This window comes from Gobius niger (assembly GCF_951799975.1).
Source record: "Gobius niger genome assembly, chromosome: 5".
In the NCBI taxonomy this organism is placed as follows: domain Eukaryota; kingdom Metazoa; phylum Chordata; class Actinopteri; order Gobiiformes; family Gobiidae; genus Gobius; species Gobius niger.
The window spans coordinates 2477298-2500428 of NC_136856.1; the positions used below are offsets into that span (position 1 = coordinate 2477298).

The 23131-nt window shown below is 42.6% G+C and overlaps 1 protein-coding gene and 1 long non-coding RNA gene across 4 annotated transcripts in view; both read left to right on the forward strand.

The window, feature by feature from the left end:
* glra1 (glycine receptor, alpha 1) overlaps positions 1-14588 on the forward strand; it is a 239011-nt gene extending 224423 nt beyond the window's left edge. For all 3 annotated transcript variants that reach the window (XM_079556253.1, XM_079556251.1, XM_079556252.1), the window contains one exon: positions 14070-14588. In XM_079556253.1, coding sequence (XP_079412379.1) covers positions 14070-14363 — 294 coding nt within the window. In that variant the 3' untranslated portion in view covers positions 14364-14588. The remainder of the gene's footprint in view (positions 1-14069) is intronic.
* LOC306962939 overlaps positions 1-23131 on the forward strand; it is a 935443-nt gene that overhangs the window by 803921 nt on the left and 108391 nt on the right. The window lies entirely within an intron of this gene.

The window sequence follows — 23131 nt, forward strand, 5'->3', positions numbered from 1 at the left end:
ACTAACACACACATGCTAACACACACGCTAACATGCACGCTAACACACACGCTAACACACACGCTAACACACACAGCACATCAGTAGTTTATATATCCAGACAGAAGTACTCACATATTTCTTTTCAACATTGAGTAAACCCGTTAACCCGTTTCAGCGTAAGGCTTCCTCAGAGCGTTTGGAACTAAAGCTGTATCTGTGAAAGACGCCTTATAGAGCTCCACAGTCCCGCCTCCTCTCCACAGTCCCGCCTCCTCTCCACAGTCCCGCCTCCTCTCCACAGTCCCGCCTCCTCTCCACAGTCCCGCCTCCTCTCCACAGTCCCGCCTCCTCTCCACAGTCCCTCCTCCTCTCCACAGTCCCGCCTCCTCTCCACAGTCCCTCCTCCTCTCCACAGTCCCGCCTCCTCTCCACAGTCCCGCCTCCTCTCCACAGTCCCGCCTCCTCTCCACAGTCCCGCCTCCTCTCCACAGTCCCGCCTCCTCTCCACAGTCCCGCCTCCTCTCCACAGTCCCGCCTCCTCTCCACAGTCCCTCCTCCTCTCCACAGTCCCGCCTCCTCTCCACAGTCCCGCCTCCTCTCCACAGTCCCGCCTCCTCTCCACAGTCCTGCCTCCTCTCCACAGTCCCGCCTCCTCTCCACAGTCCCGCCTCCTCTCCACAGTCCCGCCTCCTCTCCACAGTCCTGCCTCCTCTCCACAGTCCCGCCTCCTCTCCACAGTCCCGCCTCCTCTCCACAGTCCCGCCTCCTCTCCACAGTCCCGCCTCCTCTCCACAGTCCTGCCTCCTCTCCACAGTCCTGCCTCCTCTCCGGTCCGGAAGTAAAACTCCCCTCGCTTTGAGACCGTATTGATTTGAAATAAAGTCTTTAACTCCGTAACTGAATCCAGCTCTGTGGTTCTAAAGCGACCGCAGAGTCAGACGCAGGTGAAAAAAGCACGTCTGAGATCCATCTAGTTTAACTGCGAGCCTTCGTCCTAGAACTACATTACCCAGAAAGCTCGGGAGTCCCATGACCTACTACAAGGCTTTTGATTGGTGGAGCTTCACGTTCCCACATGTGTTTATTTATTGTAATGTAGACGACATATTATAAACAATGTATTCAAACATAATGCAGGCAGATAGTCGACGTTTTATCCATCCACTGAGAGTAAGAAAAACGTCAGATGGATCAAAAAAAATTTCCCAACGATCCAATTAAACGAACCACCATCATTTTTATTCCAATTAGCAGGATTCAGATTGTTTAATAGTGAAATAATATAGAACTTTTGTCTGCAAGGTAACAGAAACTGGCCGTGTTTGCTGAAAACCTGGTTGCCTTGACCAGCGGGCGCGATGTCCCAATGGTTCTTGGGATACGGAGTTTCTATAGTCAGGAAGTGAATGACGTCACAGCCTTGTACCTTTGCCTTTTCTTCAACATGTCGTCTTCTTTTTGGATTGAAATCAAACATTTTATGGTCACGAATTGCTACAGAGCTGATCAGCTTTTGCGGTGACGTTAAACTCTTAATATTTGAATTTTTGGGAAATCGACGGTCGTGTAGACGGGGATTTTTTGCTTCCAGAGCAACAGGACTGCAAAGGGGCGGGACTGTGGAGCTCTATTACCATAAACAAAGCCATTCATGCATTTGGTGAGCAGAGCGTGTGTGTGTGTTTCAAATGACAAAGAGGAATCAAGCCAAACCCCAGGTGCTTGGGTCAGTCATGAACGCCACACGACGTTATCGGTTCCTGCAGGGCATCAAAACGGCCACATGACGTCTTCAAACAGAACATCACCTCCTCCGAACCCTGTGGTGTAAAACCTCTCATGTTCTGAAACATCTCTGAGATCTGTGTTTTAGTCTGTGCTGCTCCTCGTCCTGCTTTAGGTCGTCTTTAAACCCCTCGATTCCCCGACAACATCCACATACCTTCACTCTGCTGTTGGCACACACTCTGTCCCTGCAGCAGTGCACCAGCGCCCCCCACTGGCCGCTCAGAGCAGCGCTCCTCAGTCCGTCTGTGATCAGAGACCTTTTATTTAAATAAGTGTTGTGTCTATAGACGTTTGGATCGGCCTATTCTGGGAAACGGAGCCTCAGAAATAACTGGCCTACATTATGTTTTTATTAAGGCGAGAACAGGGAGGAGGAAACATTTACACAGAGTTTGTTTTGATGTGAAGAGGCTGTTTTAGTGCAAACTGTTTCAGCCAGAACGGAAGTGTTTTAATCCAGCTTTTTTATATTCACGACAAACTCGAGTTGTAAAAACAATTATCAAGGAAATGTAGATTCAGTTTCAGTCATTATTATGTCAGTCAAGTGGGAGTAAAAAACTACAGTTATTACTTGTTGTTTTCATTAAGGAAGACGATGAGTTTATGTTAATGAGATGCAAATGAGAGAAAGTGGTTCATCAGAGCGTTCGTAATATTCCTCACTCACTTTTAAACAGAAATAAACCAGATAAAGGCACTTTATTCAGAGTTTATTCCATTTTTCTGTTGTTTTTGTTTATTCCAAAGCTCCTGGTTGGATCTCCCCCAGTGAAAAGTGTCTGACGCTCCTGCACATCTGACCAGAGGTTCCCAAAGCGGGACCTCTTATGTTACTATAGAGAAACACTTTCATATGTTCATATGTATTTGAACAGTTTATTTTTAAAATGTGAATGAATTTAACAAAATATACACTGTTTTCCACTCAAAAATATACTGTAAACAGTCGGGCTGGGACAAAATATCTGATACCAACTTTTTCAAGTATCGCAATACGGTTTTATCCTGCACTCCTTAGTTTTGCCGTAACAGCTTTTTTACATAAGTCACGCAGCTTCTATTGACGGAAGTGAGCGGGGAAGTCTTTAGGAGTTACTGCGCGGACGCTGTGCTCCTGTATCATTACGCCTCACAATATAGTCCCCCTTCTTATTTGCTTATAAAATCGACATGCTACATTTCTGTGTAAATATACTTCGCATGAAAACACTTCACGTAACTTTATTTAAATAGGGAACACGTGGAAGAGCTTGGTAGCTTCTATCGTGAGCTTTTTTGGAGCTATATGACATGTGGGAGAGGCTGCGTATGTGCTCCGTTTGCGTGACAGAGCGCACGGACAAAGACCAGACGGGGATATATTAACTCGACTAAGGCTAGGTAAGAACATATCTCAGTATGTAAAAACGGTGGCTTATTCCTTTAACACTTCAAAAAGTGTCAAATGGCCAGTTTTGGGCAAGTTACTTAAGGATTGTAGTATATTCTATAATATGAGTAATTACAGCTTTAATATAATGTAATATGTTTGTATTACATATTACTGTTTCAAAACGTAGCTGAGTTACACTACTTTGAGTTACTTTGAGTTACTTTGAGTTACTTTGAGTCAGAGATTTCCGTTTCCTTCACTTCCCCCGTTCTCTCGTGTTTTGTTTTGTTTTGACACATTAACCACAGACTCTTCCTCCGGTCTCCAGCCTGATCTGGTGCCTTTTATTCGGGGGAGTTTGGCATTTCTCCGTTCATACATTTAAAAGCTCTGGTAACTCACGGTACTTGAAATGTAACGACTAATGTACTCCTGTACTTTGTGGAACTAATCTGTTATGTTCCTTAGTTAGTGAAAAAAGTCATATATTTGTGTAGCTCGTTACTTTTGTAATACGTTACACCCAAAAGTGCAAATGGCTTTGGGTTTATAAACTTTGGACACATGACAGTTTTGTTTTTACAAAGTTTAAAGTAAACATAATAAATCATAATGACTTATTGTATCGTGACATGTATCACATCGTGACAACAATGGATCGTCCCAACCCTAATAAACAGGAGCAGTTTTCTTTTTTTTTCTTCTTGAAGTCAGATAGGGTTCCCCCACCCAAGGCCTCGCGACCTCCGAGGGGTCCCAACCCCCCACTTTGAGAACCACTGCATCAGACACAGGTCCGTCATGGCTCGATCTCACACTGCATAATAATAACTGTTATTATTATTCACATCATCCCACATGTTCATAAAAGTAGTTGCCTCACTCTTCCTCTCGACCGGAGAATAACAGTGATGATGAAGAACCACAAAGGGGATTTTGTTCCATTTTTTTGTTGCTTTTTAGCTGCATTTTCGTCTCTTTTTTGTCTCTTCTTTGTCACTTTTTCATTATCATTACGTCTCGTTTTTGCCGCTATGTTGACACTTCATCCAGGGAGCTTTTAGATTGGGGAAATGCCTGGATACCCAGAGAAAACAGGAGAAATGTGTTTGTGTTAAGAGGTGAAAGACTGGAGGTGGAAACAGAATTTTCAGAAGAGTCTTCACTTTACCCTCGTTCACCTGCAGGAGCCCGTGTGGAGCAGCTGGTCCAGGTTGTTCCTCAGAGCAGGAATCCAAACGTCCTGGTGCAGCGCGGGGTCCTTCTTTTCTTAGTGCAAACAGAGCTGCTCCAGAGACTCCGCTGTTTAGTCGTCCTAACTGGAGCCTGTGTGAAAACGCCCTGAGACTAACACTGAACCCCTTACCCCCCACCTGAACCGAGCACATTTTCTCCAGTTTGGCTTTACCCCAATCCAAAAGCTTCTGGAAAAAAGGTGTGAAAATAGCAACAAAACTGAGACGAAAACAATGATGGAAATGTGACAATTTCTTGTGACATTTTTGTGACATTTTTGCCACTTTTTCATCAATTTTTCGTCACTTTTTTTGACAAAAAATTGATTAAAAAAAATGACAAAAATGTGACAAAAAAATGACGAAAATTTAATAAAAAATGTGACAAAAAAATTTCAAAAATGTGATAAAAATTTGACAGTAAAATTACAAAAGAATGACAAAAAAAATACAAAAATGTGTCAAAAAAAGACAAAAAAGTTACAAAAATGAGTTGAACACCCAATAAAAAAATTATGGAAAAAGATCCTCTCGGTTCAGGCGGGAGTTAAGAGGTTAAAGGGCTGAAAACACTGCCCCACATCGATCTATGGAGGAACTCTGACTCTGCGCAAAACTTTATTGTGAAAACTGGGCCATTAATTGTTTCCAGGTGAGACTTTAAGGCCCAAAGTCTTTTATTGCTGAATATTTTGCCCGAAACACTTGCAAAAAGTGACTTCAAATTTGCCGAATCAGCATCTGGAAAACGAGGCTTGTGCTTTTACGGGAGTTCAATCATCGCACATCTCCATTTAAACACTGTAACTGTAAAGTGTCTGAAACAGAAGCAGAAACAGAACGACTGAAGCCGAGAGAGAAGCTTCGTTTCCCTCTCAGCACAGATGAATCACCTGTAAATGAAGAACACGGCTCCTCTTAGTGGAGGTGGAGCTGGCAGGCGTGGTTCTGCGTCGCCCATTCATCTCAGGGCTAATTAAAGCTGCACAGTGGAGTCCGAGGGCGCGGGGGGGGGGGGTCATTTGGCTTTTGCTTTGGGCAGCATCTTCCTCTGCAGAGCTGGTGGTCCACACTCAGTCTCCAGGGGCGTCGGTGCAGAAGATAATAGGACTTATTGGACCAAAACCAGTCCCTTCAGAGACACACACGCCTTTGTGCACTTTGTAAACTTTCCGCTGTAATGAAATACTTGGTCTGTTTGCTATATAGTCCTTATATTTGAAGAGTTGTGGTGCTAGGCTAGTGCTAGGCTAGTGCATGTCTATGGTAACTAGTAGCCTGCCTTAAAAACCTCTTCATAATCATGGGCTCGTCCTCCAAACGTTGCCATATCTGATTTGCAGAAAGCTCCTTTGTGAATTCCACCTGTAGTAAAGCGGCCGCAGGTAAACAAACTACTGTAGATCCGGTAACCGAGCAGATCACTCCGCCGCTGCGTAGCTACAACCAGGAAGCTGCTCAAATATAAGTTCTTTGAAAACATTATTCAGTCGACACAGACGTTTATGTGGTTAGTCTGGTGTTAGAAGTGATTTGCCTCAGGTGCACTGTGGATCAGACTGTTTTTAATGCAGGCTACTAGTTACCATAGACATGCACTAGCCTAGCACTGCTAAACTCTTCAAATATAAGGACTGCATGAATTTAAAAATATATATATTTCCAGAAATCAACAACCCTCTGGTGAAATGAGGCCCTGTGTCAAAAATCCTGAAATATCCCTTTAACCTTTTGTCCTCTTTGATCAGGGGCTCAAGGTTAGGATTAGGAACATCAAGTGTGATGTAAGTCATGTTTCACTCACAAAGATCTTACACATAGTTAAAGGTCCTATCCACACGAAGTCAAGCTGAGGACCAAACACGCTCAGGCTCCTCTGAAGGACCTCAGGCTCCTCAGAAGGACTTCAGGCTCCTCTGAAGGACCTCAGTCTCCTCAGAAGGTCCTCAGTCTCCTCAGAAGGTCCTCAGGCTCCTCAGAAGGACCTCAGGCTCCTCAGAAGGACTTCAGGCTCCTCAGAAGGTGGAGGCGACTCTGGCCCTTCTTGTTCAGGGCATTGGTCCAGTTCATTGTTGAGGTGAACACCCAGGTGCTTGAAACTGTCCACCTCCTCAGTGTCCTCAGTGTCTTCCCCCTGGATGTCCAACGGTGTGTGCGGTAGTGTCTTCCTCCTGAAGTCCATCATGGACCCTCCGATCATGGGACGACCCGCTCCACCACCTGCACCACACGCCTGGTTAAAGAAACAAACAATGCATTAGCCCAGCAGAGAAGTCACTGATCGCCGCCTCCATCTTTGCAAAATGATAAACTCCCGTCTTCCTCGGTGCTTCATCTCGTCCACCTCCTGCTGCAGCGCCCCCTAGAGGCCGTCATGCCGTAAAAACAAACCCAGCGTTGTTCACAGGACCTCAGGTATATCTGTAAACACGCGTGTAATCCAGGTGCTGGTCCGGTTCCAGCGCCGTGTCCTTGTTGCCGCGGTAACCCCCATCTGTCCCATTAAGGCGGCTCCTCGGACAGGTCTGCGGAGGCGCCGCTCGCCCTTCACTCACGCTCCAAACACAGACCTCCCACTCTGCCCGGCCTCGGTGATTAATGTGCAGGACGCTGTGGCAGAGCGGTTATCAGGGAGGCACACATGCACCCGCTCTGTCACCGCGGAAACAATCAAACCCGGACAGAGCCGGTTCACACGGGTCAGAGTTACAGGCATCTTCCCCTCTTAACTGAGGGCATTTCCTCCAGTTCAGTTTTACACAAATCTAAAAGCCTCTCCACTGGAGCCTCATTTGAAAGCTAAGACCTACAAAACTGTTCTAAACTGATCTTTTTCCTCAGTGCATTCACTGCTGTCGCTCTCTTTAGATCAAGATTTGATGCTGTTGGTCCAGCGTCAGCTCAAAGAAATAATTTCCCCCTTTTTTTTTTTCTTTTTTTTTTCATTTTTGCCCAATGTTTGCCTCATTTCTCCCAATTTTTGTATATTTTTTTTGTACATTTTTTTCCTCTTATTTTTGCTTTTTTTTTTTACCACTAATATTTTCTCTATTCCCCCATTTTCACCCAAATTATTCCTCATTTTTCGCACATTTCTTGACATTGGGGATGAACCTCATGTTGTAAATGTGCAGATCTTCCACACGTAAATGTTCTGTTTCCTGGTTTTACAGGCGCTCTTCATGTAACTAGAATATCATGAAAAAGTAAAAATGATTATGACTCATTTGTAAAAAAAACAAATTAATAATCTCACTGACTGGAAACCATAATCATCTAAATTATAACAAATAAAGGCTACAAATCTCACTTTGCATGTAACGAGTCTATATCATATATCTCATATATTATTAGATCTGCACATTTACAATATGAGGTTCATCAGTAAATGTGTGAAAAATGGGGATTAATTTGGGTGAAAATGGGGAATAGAGAAAACATTAGTAGTAATAAAAAAATGAGCAAAAATAATGGGGAAAAATGTGGGAAAACAAGAAAAAATGGGGGCAAATATAATACAAAAATGGTGTACGGTGTGACGGGGCAGAGTGCCCCCCCTCCTCCAGGCCGGTGTGACGGGGCAGAGTGCCCCCCCTCCTCCAGGCCGGTGTGACGGGGCACAGTGCCCCCCTCCTCCAGGCCGGTGTGACGGGGCAGAGTGCCCCCCCTCCTCCAGGCCGGTGTGAGGGGGCACAGTGCCCCCCTCCTCCAGGCCGGTGTGAGGGGGCACAGTGCCCCCCTCCTCCAGGCCGGTGTGAGGGGGCACAGTGCCCCCCTCCTCCAGGCCGGTGTGACGGGGCACAGTGCCCCCCCTCCTCCAGGCCGGTATGAGGGGGGGGGCAGGCTCCTCCTGTGGGTGATTTGTTGCCGCTGCAGAGGTTTGCGGCGGTCGTTAACTCGCTCCGGCTGCTCTCTGCTGATCACACTCTACCCACAATGCACCGCTCTCCTGCTGATAAACTCCAGCTCACTGTTCACGGCTCAGACTCCGGCTCCGGCGGAAAACAGGAGATGGAGATTCAAAACAATCAGGAGGAAAGTTCAGCATTAGAGACTCTGTGTTCAACAACATGTTAATGATAAATACTGTGATAAACCACTTCTGTGTTTTCCTCGCTGTGATGTCGCATTACACCGTTAGATTTGGGTAAAGCCAAACTGGAGAAAATGTGCTGGGTTTAGCTGCTGATAGTTCGCTGAAGACAAATGGGTCTTTGCTGAGTTTGAGAACACGACTCCTCCATTAAAAGGAATAAAGGTGTAAATAAAAACAGCCAAAGAACCAGCGGACAAGAGCCTGAAATATAACAAAGACAAACTCAGTGGCCCCTGAAGCGTCTCCAGGGCCGCTGTCAGGCACTATGGGGCCCAAAGCATTAGGGAGGTTTAAAATTAAACTCACGCTCGTAAATACACCAAAAATATTTGTAGAATTAACATAATTTAGTTTAAATGTAGCAGTTTTAAAGCTGCTCTAAGTGACCGGTCCAGCATCGATGCATTACCAACAAGCTCCACTAGAGGCGCCACCATGTGCTCCACACTCAGACTGTAGAAGGAGACCAGCGCTGCTCCTCCCTCACCCATTTATTATAATAGATCCATGACCTCACCTCACAGCACCCCCCAACACCAGAAGACTCAGCAGCAGCTAGCGGCTAACAGTTTGTGGCCAACAGTTAGCGGCTAACAGCTAGCATCTAACAGTTTAGCATCATGACGGAGGTTTACAAACAGATGGTGACCTGACAAACATGTGAGCGACCTGCTCAGTATCTACTGGAGCCTCAGGTCTTTTTCCTCCTTGTTTCCCCTTTTTTCCTCCTTGTTTCCCCTTTTTTCCTCCTTGTTTCCCCTCACAAAGCAAAGCAGCACCAGAGGAGAGGCTGAGGCGTTCAAGGGTTGTGGGGAAAAAAAGTTCTGTGCTGTAAACTTAGTTCTAAATGGAATTATTATGTTCTAAACGTACAAATAAAAGGGACTTTCATGCATCAGGTGTGTTTAAAGACTAGTATTTATAAAGACTTTCATGAAAGTTAGATGTAAATCTCTAAATATTTACTTTGTACAGATCTTATTTATGTGGATGAATGAAGATGAATGAGATTTCCGTAGCTCGTTAAATGCAATCAGAGCAGCGTGTGGGCTGAACAGTGTGGAGGGCAGGGAGGGGCGTGGCCAGGTGATGAAAACATTCAAAAAGACATCGCTTAACCTCTTAACTCCCGCCTGAACCGAGAGCATTTTCTCCTGTTCAGCTTTACCCAAATCCTGTAGGCCAGTGTAACACCTCATTTGAAAGCTAAGACCTACAAAACTAAATTGATCTTTTTCCTCACATCATCAGATTTTTTTTCATCACTTTTTTTCTTGGGCAGGAATCTAATTTTTGTCACATTTTTGTGACTTTTTCGTCAAATTATTCGCATTTTTTTGTCAAATTCGTATCACTTTTTTGTCCATTTTTTGTCACTTTTTCGTCCATTTTTTCTCAATTTTTCATAAATTTTTTCTCACTTTTTTCACATTTCCATCATTGTTTTCGTCTCAGTTTTGTTGCTATTTTCACACCGTTTTTCCAGAAGCTTTTGAATTGGGGTAAAGCTGGAGAAAATGTGCTCGGTTCAGGTGGGTGTTAAGGGGTTAAGGACGTTTAAAGCTCTACGAAACTCATCTCAAAGGAGCTTTTTCCTCACATTGTTGCTGCATTTTTTTGGCCTTTTTGTTGCCTTTTCGCCACAGTTTCTTCGCTCTTTTGTTGCATCCATCCATCCATCCATTTTCTTCCACTTTTCCGTTTCCGGGTCGTGGGGGCTGTTGGAGCTGCCCAAATCACATTGCACCAGCCCCTTATGTCGCCCCCTGCAGGTGGTGGGTCCACAGAAGGACAGCCTCGTGGCTCTAACCGGGCCTGTTGGTCTCTCATAAGGGGCTTCTGACCCGCTCTGTGTCTGACCCGTCACCTATAGGACCTGTTTGCCCTGGAGACCCTACAGGAGCACGAAGCCCCGACAACAGAGCTCCAGGATCACTCAGGTGCTCAAACCCCTCCACCACGTTAAGGTGGCGGCTCCAGGAGGGGGCATTTGTTGCAACTCAACAAAAATTAACAAAAACTCAACAAAAACTCAACAACGTTTAATGCATTTTCATCCTTGTTTGCGGCTTGCTTTTGTTGTTATTTGGACCATTTTTACCAAGATAGATTTGGATAAAGCCGTAGCTGTTTGCTCTTGTACTGGGAACAAAGAAAGGCTGACATGTGTTACTGTGTTGAAATATTCTGTGAGTCCTTGAGGTTCTATTAATGAAAGTCATTATTTTCCTGCGGCCGTCGGGCTCACAGTCCGTCAGAAGACTGTAAAGACTGGTAAAGTTTTTATTTGTTTTTACCTAAGTCTCTCTGCCGTGATCTGCTGCTAAAGTTTTTATTTGTTTTTACCTGAGTCTCTCTGCCGTGATCTGCTGCTAAAGTTTTTATTTGTTTTTACCTGAGTCTCTCTGCCGTGATCTGCTGGTAAAGTTTTTATGTTTTGAACCTAAGTCTCTCGGCCGTGATCTGCTGGTAAAGTTTTTATTTGTTTTTACCTAAGTCTCTCGGCCGTGATCTGCTGGTAAAGTTTTTATGTTTTTACCTGAGTCTCTCTGCCGTGATCTGCTGTTAAAGTTTTTATTTGTTTTTACCTGAGTCTCTCTGCCGTGATCTGCTTGGTAAAATTTTCATGTTTTTACCTAAGTCTCTCGGCCGTGATCTGCTGGTAAAGTTTTTATGTTTTTACCTAAGTCTCTCGGCCGTGATCTGCTGGTAAAGTTTTTATTTTTTGAACCTAAGTCTCTCGGCCGTGATCTGCTGGTAAAGTTTTTATTTTTTGAACCTAAGTCTCTCGGCCGTGATCTGCTGGTAAAGTTTTTATTTTTTGAATCTAAGTCTCTCTGCCGTGATCTGCTGGTAAAGTTTTTATTTTCGGCCGTGATCTGCTGGTAAAGTTTTTATTTGTTTTTACCTAAGTCTCTGCCGTGATCTGCTGGTAAAGTTTTTATTTCCGGCCGTGATCTGCTCGGTAAACTCGGGCGTGTTGGAAGTTTTGAAGGGCACTTTGCTCCGGCGCCGCTGCTCGTTTATAACTCGCCGCCTGTTTGTTTTTGTGCTGAAGCGGAGCTGATAACAGCGTGGACCACACACCTCCACAGAGCAGATAGGACTCACAGACTGAGAGGGAAGACTGTGGAGGGACATAACCTTCATACCTGTCAGCGCGTTATCGATCTCCTCTGTGTTCACGCTTATTGATAAAAGGATTATCCTCAAAGCGTTTAGCACGAGCGGCTCCGGCGATGGACTCCAGGCATTATCCTCTGCAGCCGCGATACGATCTGCTCTTTAAACCAAACTCCGCTTTCATGTGGTTTCACACAGGGCGGAGACACGGGGGGGTTTAATGCAATATGAGGGAAGTTTAGGGCACAAAGTTTGAAGAGTCGAGTAGGAGTAATCTTTTTGCTGATGTGGCAAGGCCAGGGTTAACTTTGGTTTTACTTTAGCTTTAGAAACCACAACCCCCCCTCAGGAGATTTACAAGCACACGGGTTCTGATGTGGATAAACAGACAGGCAATTTTCATATTACAGGATGTTTTCTTTATTTTACCACTTAACCTCTTAACTCCCGCCTGAACCGAGAGGATCTTTTTCCTCATGTCATCAGATTTTTTTTTCATCATTTTTTTGTTGGGTATTCAACTCATTTTTGTAATTTTATTGTCATTTTTTGTCAATTTTTTGTCATTTTTTGTCACATTTTTGTCATTTTTTGTCACATTTTTGTCATTTTTTGTCACATTTTTTGTCACATTTTTTGTCACATTTTTGTCTTTTTTTGTCACATTTTTGTCATTTTTTCGTCACATTTTTTTTGTCATTTTTGTCTTTTTTTGTCACATTTTTTGTCACATTTTTGTCTTTTTTTGTCACATTTTTATCATTTTTTCATCACATTTTTTTTGTCATTTTTGTCTTTTTTTGTCACATTTTTTGTCACATTTTTGTCATTTTTTCGTCAATTTTTGGTCAATTTCTTGTGACATTTTTGCCACTTTTTCATAAAATTTTCATTCATTTTTTGTCAATGTTTTCTCACTTTTTTGTCACATTTCCATCATTGTTTTCGTCTCAGTTTTGTTGCTATTTTCACACCTTTTTTCCAGAAGCTTTTGGATTGGGGTAAAGCCAAACTGGAGAAAATGTGCTCGGTTCAGGTGGGAGTTAAGGGGTTAAAGGGATATTTCAGGATTTTTGACATAGGGCCTCATTTCCTAGTCATCCAGAGTGTTGCTGATTTCTGGAGATATTTTTTGTTGTAATTCATGCAGTTCTTATATTTGAAGAGTTTCGTGGCGCTAGGCTAGAGCATGTCTATGGTATCAGCTAGCCTGCATTAAAAACAGTGTGACCCGCTCCACAGAGCACCTGAGGCAAATCACTCATAACACCAGACTAACCATATAAATGTCTATAAGAATAAATAAATAAAAGCAAAATTCCATAATCTACAAGTATCTACAACGATGCGCTCAGGATCCTCGCGGGGCCAGCGCTGTTTGTGCAGAAAAATGTGACCAAATGATGATTAAATGATGAGAAATCCGTCCATTTTCTTCCACTTGTCCGTTGCCGGGTGGTGGGGGTCCGCTGTTGGAGCTGCACCAGCCCCTTATGGCGCCCCCTGCAGGTGGTGGGTCCACAGGAGGACGGCCTCATGGTTCTAACCGGGCCTGTTGGTCTCTCATGAGGATCTTCTGACCCGCTCTCTGTCTGACCCGTCACCTATAGCAGTGGTTTCCAACCCTTGTTGCCTCGCGTACCCCTTGACTCGTGGATTTATACTCTGAGTACCCCCTACCTTGAGGATTTTGCCAATATTATTACAAAGTCACCAACTAAATTAATGTTATACAGCATTTAACAGTGTTTTGTGTTCAAAATTAAAGCAGTACTAAGTAACTCTTGCCCCTCGATGCCATAAGCGCAACTGCAGGTGTCGTAGCAAGTTGCGATTTTTTAACTTATTAACCGTAACTACTGTTTAAAGTGACGTTAGCCCGCAGTTAGCTTTGCCCGTTAGCATGTTAGCTTCTTTGTGATTCCATTAGTGTGTATTGGTGACTCCGGACCGGTGGCAGTCAAGTTGCAAACATGGTTTTCTGGCCAGAGACACCAGGGGAAAACCCCCCAATCATCCCATAAACACTTGTATTACCCCCACAGGGACTATGACAAGGATTTATTAAGGTAAACACGTTACTTAGTACTGCTTTAAGCTAAAATACTCTCAAAATCCAACCATTTACTGAAAAACATAATGAAAACTAACTTTCCTTTGAAATTCATATTGAAATTCTGCTCAGTTTCACCTTCTTTTTTTTATCTGAAATAATTCCAAGTACCCCCTGCTAAGTGCTCAAGTACCCCTAGGGGTCCCCGTACCCCCCGACAACAGAGCTCCAGGATCATTCGGGCTCAAACCCTCCACCACGTTAGGGTGGCGGCTCCAGGAGAGGTGTATAAATGTATGATTATTTATTTATTTTACTGGTAACTTATTTTAATGGTTGTCTTGGAGCCGGTCACAGTGGAGAGAAGAAGAAGGAAGGTGAAATGACACGATCCGCTCATATCTGTGTGTGTTTCAGGAGGACGAGACGGGCGAGGGCCGCTTCGGTTTCCCCGGTTACGGCATGGGCCCCACCTGCCTGCAGCCCAAAGACGGCATGGCCATCAAGGGCAGCAACAACAACAACGCGCCCGCCTCCACCACCACCCCGCCCGAGAAGACCATCGAGGAGATGAAGAAACTGTTCATCGGCCGGGCCAAGCGCATCGACACCGTGTCCCGCGTGGCCTTCCCCCTCGTCTTCCTCATTTTTAACATTTTCTACTGGATCATCTACAAGATCATCCGCAGCGAGGACATACACAAGCAGTAGAGCGGCGGTGCGGGCGGGCGCCATCTCCGCTTTGTTTCCCCCCCCCGAAACCTGCTGTTTTTGTTTGTTTTTCGTTTTCTTTTGGAAACCGCCATGGCCTCCCGAACGCGGCGAAGAGAGGAGCGTTTTGTGCGACGCCCACAGCCTGAAGGGACGGGGAGTTTCGGGGATGGAGGGAGGTTTGTGCGACTGTTTGGGAGATGATGCATTGCTGATAAAACACACGGGGCACGGGAAACTGAAATGAAATATATATAACACACACTACATATTCATTATAGACAATGCATGGAGTTACAGTACAAGAGGGGGTTGTTTTCAGGTTCTAAAATGTGATGATGTCACAGGGCCCACACTGCAAAACGTGAATATCAAGCATTGTGTTAAATGACCTGAATTGAGGAAATGTGTCTTGGTTTGAGCGGTTTTCACTCATTTAGACACTTTTCCTGATCGGACCAAGTTTGCTTTGCTTGTTTGAGGACATTTCAGACCAGTTCTAGGGTAAATCTCGCTTTGAAATAAGAAAGTAAAATTGCCAATGAGATAAGACCAGTTTTCTGACCCCATTGGCAAAGAAAATGACCTGAAATAAGGACGAAATGTATTGAAACGAGTCAGAAACATCTCAGAACAAGTGAAATAATCCAGGACGAACTTCTTAACTAGTCAAAACAACTAAAATGTGGGTTATTATGCTCAAATTGAGATGTTTATACTGAGCTAGTTCATTACTTTTTGCAGTGCAAGTGGGGGAGGAGCCAGTGTTTCCTATTAACTGCATTACACAAGCCGTATTTAAAAAGAAAATGTATGAATTACAAAAATTATCATTAGTCTCATCGACTGGGCACATGATCTCCTCAAAAACAAAATAATTTAACTAACCACCCACCTCATTAAATATTATAGACCTTTAGAATGAGGTGATGTCGCCTGAAACCCAGTAATAGACAAAAACCTGTGGCCCCAAGAGGATTTTGAAGAAATATTTCATAACCGGAGACCAAATACGTGAGAAAGAACTCTAAAATGAGGAAATACTGTCAATATTTTCCACATTTCCCATCAAAACAGCGCATTAGGTCATATATGATGTACAAAACAAATATTTGTAGGGAAACAGTTGTGAGTTTCGGCCCTTGGAGTTTTGGCAATGAGGAAACCGTCCACAACTGATATACACTCTCGCTACAGACGACAGCTTTTGAAGTTTCCAGACACAAATTGGACAAATTGGACAAAAAAACAACCCAGAGTTTCTCACTGCTCAAAGTGAACTTTTGGGACGATCATGGAAACATATGACCCGTGTTCCAGTGCAGTTTTGGAAAGCAGTGGTTCCCAACTTTTATCCCTTGTGCACCTCTTGTGTAATCCCACCTCACGGGGGGAGAGCAGGGGGGGGCCCAGAGTTTAATACACTTTTCAGCAAATGATATGGTTAAAAAATAATCAAATATGGCTGAGAAAGGACGACAGGTGCATTAAACTCACCACTTCCTGTTCATTTGTTCGAAATAAATACTTACAAGTAATTATTTAGATGTTTGGGGTGCACAGTTTTGGACTGGGGGGGGTGCGACTACAGCACACGCAGGGGGGGCTTCAGGGAAAAAAGACTGGGAACCACTGATCTATAAAGCAGTCAATAAAAACGACTAGTTAACAGTAATAATGTTAAAACAGCCTCAAATTCCTACATTTCACTGATAAATATGAATTACCGTATTTTCCGGACTATACGTGACACTTTTTTTCATAGTTTGGCCGGGGGTGCGACTTATATATCAAAATATAATTTCACATGTTTGTTGTTTTCACACTGGCGGCCGCTAGAGGGCGCTCTAGGCTTGTGCACCAGTATCTCCTGCATCTCTTACTGCAATGAAGAAAGTCAAAAAAAGCAGATCGCAGGCTGAAAGTGAGACGAGTTTGTAAACGGTGCCGGGAGAGGCTTGGCAAAGGTGCAGCTAAGCCAAAGCTGGTGCAACTTATACTCTGGAAAATACAGTAAATAGACTGTCCTTTTAAATGAATGCACAGACAGCATTCAAATCCACCTTTTTAAAATGTGATATCATTCCAAGTACCCCCAACTAAGTCCTCGAGTTCCCCCAGAGGACATCGTACCTCTGATTGGGAAACACTGGTGTAAGGTCTAGAGCAGGGGGGCACAAACTTTTTGTCCCTGAGGCCTAAATGAAGAAGTGTCTGTGGGTCACGGGGCATGAAACACATATATCTGCAAATTATAATAGTTTTGATGTATATTTGCATTTGATTCTATCTATGCAAATAACATATTACATTAAAACAAATGTTAATCCTCGTTTTAGTTGAACAAAATCAACATTTGTAGCAATACAGTGCAAAATGTAAACAAGTTTTACAGTCGCCTTTACCTCATTCATTTGTTAACTCAAAGAAAACGCCACATTAGATCATTTTGAAAGTGTCAGTTCAGCATCAAGTCTTTTATAAGTAACTGCTTAACATGTACCTTTATTGACGTCAACGACCTTTGCAATAAAAGTTGGGAAAATGTGAAAGTTGATGCTACAAACGCTCTGCGATAAACACCTTAACTTTGCCAAAGGGGTGAAACAGCGCCCCCAATTTGACGCTGGTGGCCAAAAAGTGTACTGCATCCATTACCATTGAGAATGAATGGGAGAGAGTTAGTATTAACCGGATGTGGCGCAAAAGTAGGGCACCCTCCCACTTTGGGCTCCCCTGGTCGAGAGGCAGATCCACAGTTTAGACACATTTATAATAAACAAACACATCCTGCTTTCGTGGCAAAGAAACAATGATGGAAAAGACAAGCAAATGACACTTATTTCAGCATAAAATCTCTATATGTTCCAGAATATCTGATGCAAACCGTTAGAAAACATCAGAAAATTCATGTAAATGGTTAAATGTTGTTTCCTGTTTCCTCAGCAATGCATTCTCTCTGAAACTCCCGCAGAAACCTTTTTTCAAATCACCGAACTTCCCTCTTCTTGCTCCTTGAAAACATCCTTTCAGATTCTACAAACCCCGCTTTATTTCCCCCATCCCCCCGCCCCCACCCCCACCCGACCTTCTTCCTCTCCCCGTCCATGACGCCCTGGCTCCCCCTACTGAACAACCAGTGCAATAGCAATGCAGACAAATGCATGAAAAATGAATGTGGCAATATATTCAAAAAGATACAAACTTTTTATCTCAGAGACGTGGACGAGACTCTGGGGTAGACTTTCACGAGGCGCCAGAAAAGAGCCGGATTTTATTTTAAAAAGACATAGAGATATATTTGAAGAAGAGGAGAGCGGCGACGGAGGTTGTATTATACTCATCTGCGGACCGAAGGGGCGGACGGTGGGGCTCCTTCTCGGTAAGGGATCAGTGCTTCCATAAAAGAAACTCGATCTATATTATCTAGATTTGCTTCTGTATTTGCGAGCACTTGTCGGCGCTTTGTTCCTGCCTCCCCCCCCCCCACCCCCCTCCCTGTTTTTTCTCTTTCTCTCTCTCTCCCCGACGACAGAAAACCTTGAACTGCTAAAGAGAAAACTTATATTTGAGGTTTTTGCTGCTTTTTGCTCATTCACGTGACTTAAAAAAACAAAAAAATGAAAAAAAAATGGAAAAAAAAAATGATGATACTTCGAAACGAGCAAGAGACATTTCTGTGTGTGTCCGATGTGTCCATGTCTGCGTCTGGTTTTTGAGTTCGGATGCGTTTTCTCACGTGCCGAGTTGTTGTGGCTTGTTTTTTGTTTGTTTTTTTGTTTTGGCTGCAGCGCTTTCCGAGGTACAAAGACGCATCTGTGAAAGCAGAAGTTTCGATGGCGTTCATTGCGCTTCTATCTCCGTCCTGTTTGAGTTCCTCTCCGCGCTGACGTCCTGCACAGTTTGAAAGTAACAACAAAAGCTGTTGATCTAGTTTGGTCGTGGCTCCATGTGAAAAACAAAACAAAATGTCGACTGAAACTTAGCGGATTCATTCACTCTGAGCCCGTTTCTACTGATACATTTTCTTAGCCAAAATCTGCCCAGACCTGCTTGACTCTCATGTTAGGTGGCGTTAATAACACAGGGTTTTGTTCTAGTTTAAATAGCTTTCGTTTTGTGACTCTGATAGCTACTAAAAGGAATAATACTCAAACATGCTATAAAAATACTCCAGAAGATTTCCTAAATGATGTGCTGCTTGCTTTTTGTTGGTAATAAGCAGAATGACTGACATGAGGCAGAGAAACAGGACACGACTTAAAACACTCAAGTAGAATCCAAACAACCCCTAATAGAAATGTTTTAAAAAGTGATATCAGGGAACGTTTAAAGAATGTTTTAAACGTGTTTCTGACCTTCATGTGACTGACTGTCCTCAAATATTTACAATGCTGTTTCATTGTACCTTTTATCAGGGCTGTAACAATGAAGGGGGCTCACTGGGCATTTGCTGAAGGGTCCCAACTTTGAAGGGGGCCCCAGAAAATGAATTCTTTAACACCAGTAAATAAACCAGCTAAAAGTATTATTCATGATCCAGAATCCACCAGAATGCAGGAAATCACATCTGAATTGTACACATTTTCTTGGGTGATGATGTGTTCAGTCACCAAATGCATACACTTATTTCAGTCGAGTACGAGACACTAAAACAAAATGGCCGCCCAGCTCCGATGTCTCCCTCCACAGTTGGGTGAAAAGCTGACAGCCCTGATTAACATATTATAAGATGAAGTTTAGTGGCCACTGGATGTGAATCCGACGCCACAAAAAGCAGAAACTTGACTGGACTCGAGTTAGCATTTAGCTCAGAGGACACTTTCAGACGCTTGTTTGTAGAAGTAAAATCACGAAGGGTCCGTACATTCGTTAATGATTTTCTAATGAGGCTTTGACCTAAATGTGGTTGATGGATTGACAACAGCTGAAAACATCTGGATCTTTTAGAATTTGAAATGTTTGATGGCTAATGCTAGCGGCTCTAGGACAAATACACTGAGCAGGCTCTAAAAGCCGACGCGCTAACTGTCCACATGTATGTTGAGGTGCTTAATCCATGTTTTATCATGTGATGGACTTAAGTAAGAATTGTCCACTGTTTTATTTCTACGCTCTGTGATACAAGAGCAGTTTTTCTTTTGCCCAAATGTTTAAAAGTTCTCGTGTTTCCCGAGACTTACGGCATCTGTGGAAACAAACAGCCAGACTATTTTCTACCAAATAAAGATACGGTTCAACAGCCCATAAATACATAAATAACAGTGAATGCTAACCACAGTTCTCACGTTAGCTTCATGCTACGTGCTAACCGCTAGCTTTGTGGCTGTTTTTCACTTCTATTGGGCAATATGCTTAATTTTCTGACAAAACTTTCACAAGGACCCAATTTTACCTCAGCTTTACTGTGTGTGTGCGAAATATCATAGTCCGCCAGAAAACGCCAAAAACCTCTTCTCTCTCAGCTAGTCCAGGCCTCCTAACATGACACGTTGCCGTCTGTAACTTTAATGCCATTTTACTGCCAAAATAATATATATTTTAAGCCTCAAACATAGTGAATATTTAATTTAACATTTGCCAGCATCATATTAAACAGAGCTGCTCACGTGTTTAAGATATTTATTGAGTGCTTTTGTAATGTTTAGCTAAGATGAGGCAGGTTGGTTGGATAAATACTGATATAAAAAGACATTTCCCTGGGTTTCAGTAGACATCTTTTCACGTGGAGTAAAACTGCCATGAAAAGTAGCATCGACCGTCCTTCATTCGTTCCGTCGCTCGGCTGTTTGATTTGGCATCAGGCTTCTCTATGCAATGATCAGTCTTTTATGCAACTTGCTTTCAATCCAGCCGCGTCGTCTCCGAACTGTGCAGCGTGTATGACCTCGAAAAGCTTCATCGTGTCACATCGATATTAGTGAGAGAATTATATTAACTCTGATTATTACTGTGTAGCTGTAGCATCACCATTGTGCATCCACACGTCTTTGTTTACTCGGAAAAATCCCAAAGTGCTTCTTCACCTCAACTTTAAAAATACAGAGATTTTTTTTTTTTCTACAGCCTGGAAAATTGTAATAATAATAATAACAATAATAATAATAACAGTTTTTAAATTAATCTATTTAATTATATTTATTTTACTGTTTTATGTATTTGTTTTTTATGGAAAAACGCAGAAAACTGGGATCATTGTAGCATCATTTATTCATTAACAAAAAAAGAGTGATAATTTAATTGGATTTTAATTGGGTTCAAAGCAAAACCAAAGATGAATTATGTAGCAGTGTTTTTATTTATGTATTTGTGTTATTTATTGATTTATTTATATTTGTCTGAATTTGCTGTTGAAAAGGAAACCCTAAAAAGCGAGCATTAAAACGTACTAGTCGATTATATATTCTAATAATATTGATGAAATTATATAAATACACTTATTTTTCAATTATTTACAAAAAGGAAATATATATATATATATATAGAACATTTTTTGAGAAAGTTGAGGTTTTACAGTAAAACGGCGGTTGTATTTACTCACTTTTGGCCGGTGTAAATGTCATTTTCTTTGATTGGGATTCGAAGTTTGTCCGATTGGTTACTGAAGGGCTACACCATCGGTCAGTTCAGTTCATGCGTTTATTGAAAGAACAAAAAAAAAAGTGCCATAGACCTGACTCACGCTGACGCCATTTAAATCTATGCATCTCATCGTGACCTCGTCCCGTTTGAGCTTGGGATCACGGGGAGCGGCTCTTTGGATGGACCTCGCTTCCTGGAGAACCTCTATTTAGGCTTAAAATGTTTGTTATTGAGTTTTTATTTGTGTATATTTATTAAACTTACGATTGGTATTAAAAAGGGTTGCCTGGTCAGCCACATACTCCTGTTCAAAAGCAGGACCGTCCTGAACTTTGCTCACAGCCAATCAAATCTCGGATCACACACCACTGAATTAATCACTAGTAAATCATACTCCTAAATGTACTGAACAAGATGCACCTTCTACATCTTCTCTAAGACGATTTTCTTCTATATAAACTATATTGTAAGGCGTAGTAATATTACTAGAATTAATAAATGGTGGCTTATTCCTTTAAAATCTGAACAGAGTTGGTAATTCCTTCATTTTTGGTGATGTAGAACATTCACTTTTGTCTGAGATCTTCTAGTGGATGCCATTAACCTTATTTACTTAAATATTGACATATCGGGTTTTACTGATTGGTTAATACGCTCGTCAAACACGCCCTGATCTCAGATACACGTCTTTGTGAGGAATAGTGCATTCTGACAAGTATAGATAGATAGATAGATAGATAGATAGATAGATAGATAGATAGATAGATAGATAGATAGATAGATAGATAGATGTCTGAAAAGAGTTTCTCAAAGACATGTAGTCTGGGAGCCTGATCTCAGCGATTTCCCAGTGGCCGTGATTGACAGACGGCATCAACCAATTAGAGCAACGCCAAGCCTTTTCTAACATTCATGTCTGCCAATACAAAGCTGTTTCTTATTTAAAACAGAAGAAAGAGCAGAAGAAAACAATGTATCTTGTGCCTCTCAGCCCACGAGTGACCGATACTGGTAAAATGGGAAATGATTTTCTTCTTTGAAAAGGCGGAGTGTCTGGCTGGCCAGGCGAGGTAAACATGGCTCTTCAAAATGAACCTGACATATAGTATATCTGAGGTTTTAGCCACTGGATCTGGCAACCCAAAGCTTTGGTCTACTGTATAACGGTTTTGTAATTGACAATAATCTCTCATTAGAGTAAAGTTGATATTTGATTTCAGCATGTTTACCTCATCTGGGTCACATTTATACACTTATGGACCTTTAAGCCCAACTCTACTAAAGAATTAAAAAGGCTGTACAGGGAGTTTCAGTATAAAGCTACAGAGATGAGTGAGTTTGTATTTTAAAATAGGATTTTTCGCGATGTTAACCTGATATTAGACTCTTGTCGTGATCTCAAGCTCAAACCTTCCCTTGAACTGCCCGTCCCTCCTGTGCCATGAGCCTCTTCTGTGTCTGAACCACACTGTAGCAGCATTTAACATATCATGACCATGAACATATCTATCTGTGCCATAACGGGGTTGAATATGCAAAAAAACGAGGACCTACCGAGCATATAAACTTCACGTGGACGTTTGCTTCGCCGACACGAGCCGCACCATTGTGTTTTCTTAACCACTAGGGGGAGAAAGCGAGTCGACTGAGAGCTTTTCCTTTGTGTTTTTTTTGGGGGGGAAAATGGATTTTTGATGTAGCATGGTTTGCTTTTGTCGATGATTAATATTACCGTTTATTTAAAAAGGGGTTTTCCTGTATTTATTGTATGTACTGTACAATCCGCCCCCGAAGGAAACCCGCTCCTGAGCTGTGAACTGAGATGATATGAGTTTCAATCCGAGCGGTCTCTCGAAGCCTCAGACGAACCATCTGCAAACCTGTCCCACTGCTTTATTATATTACGATGTTTTTCCCAGATGTTTCTACTATAATGCACCAAGAAATCAGCCTCGACAAAGCTCAAAATCATTGTATTTATATCTGGAATATTTATCTTGTTCTAAGTGATTGTCAGTGCTGCACATTTAGCCGAGTAAAAATGTATCAAAAGCAAAAGTATTTTACTGAAAGAGTTAAATGATCAAACGTTAGAGACTGAATGTGTCAATGTTGAGTTGATCGTTTTTCTAATAGATTTTAACAGAACGTTGGGAGAAGAAAGAAGAAGAAAAATAAGAAGTACT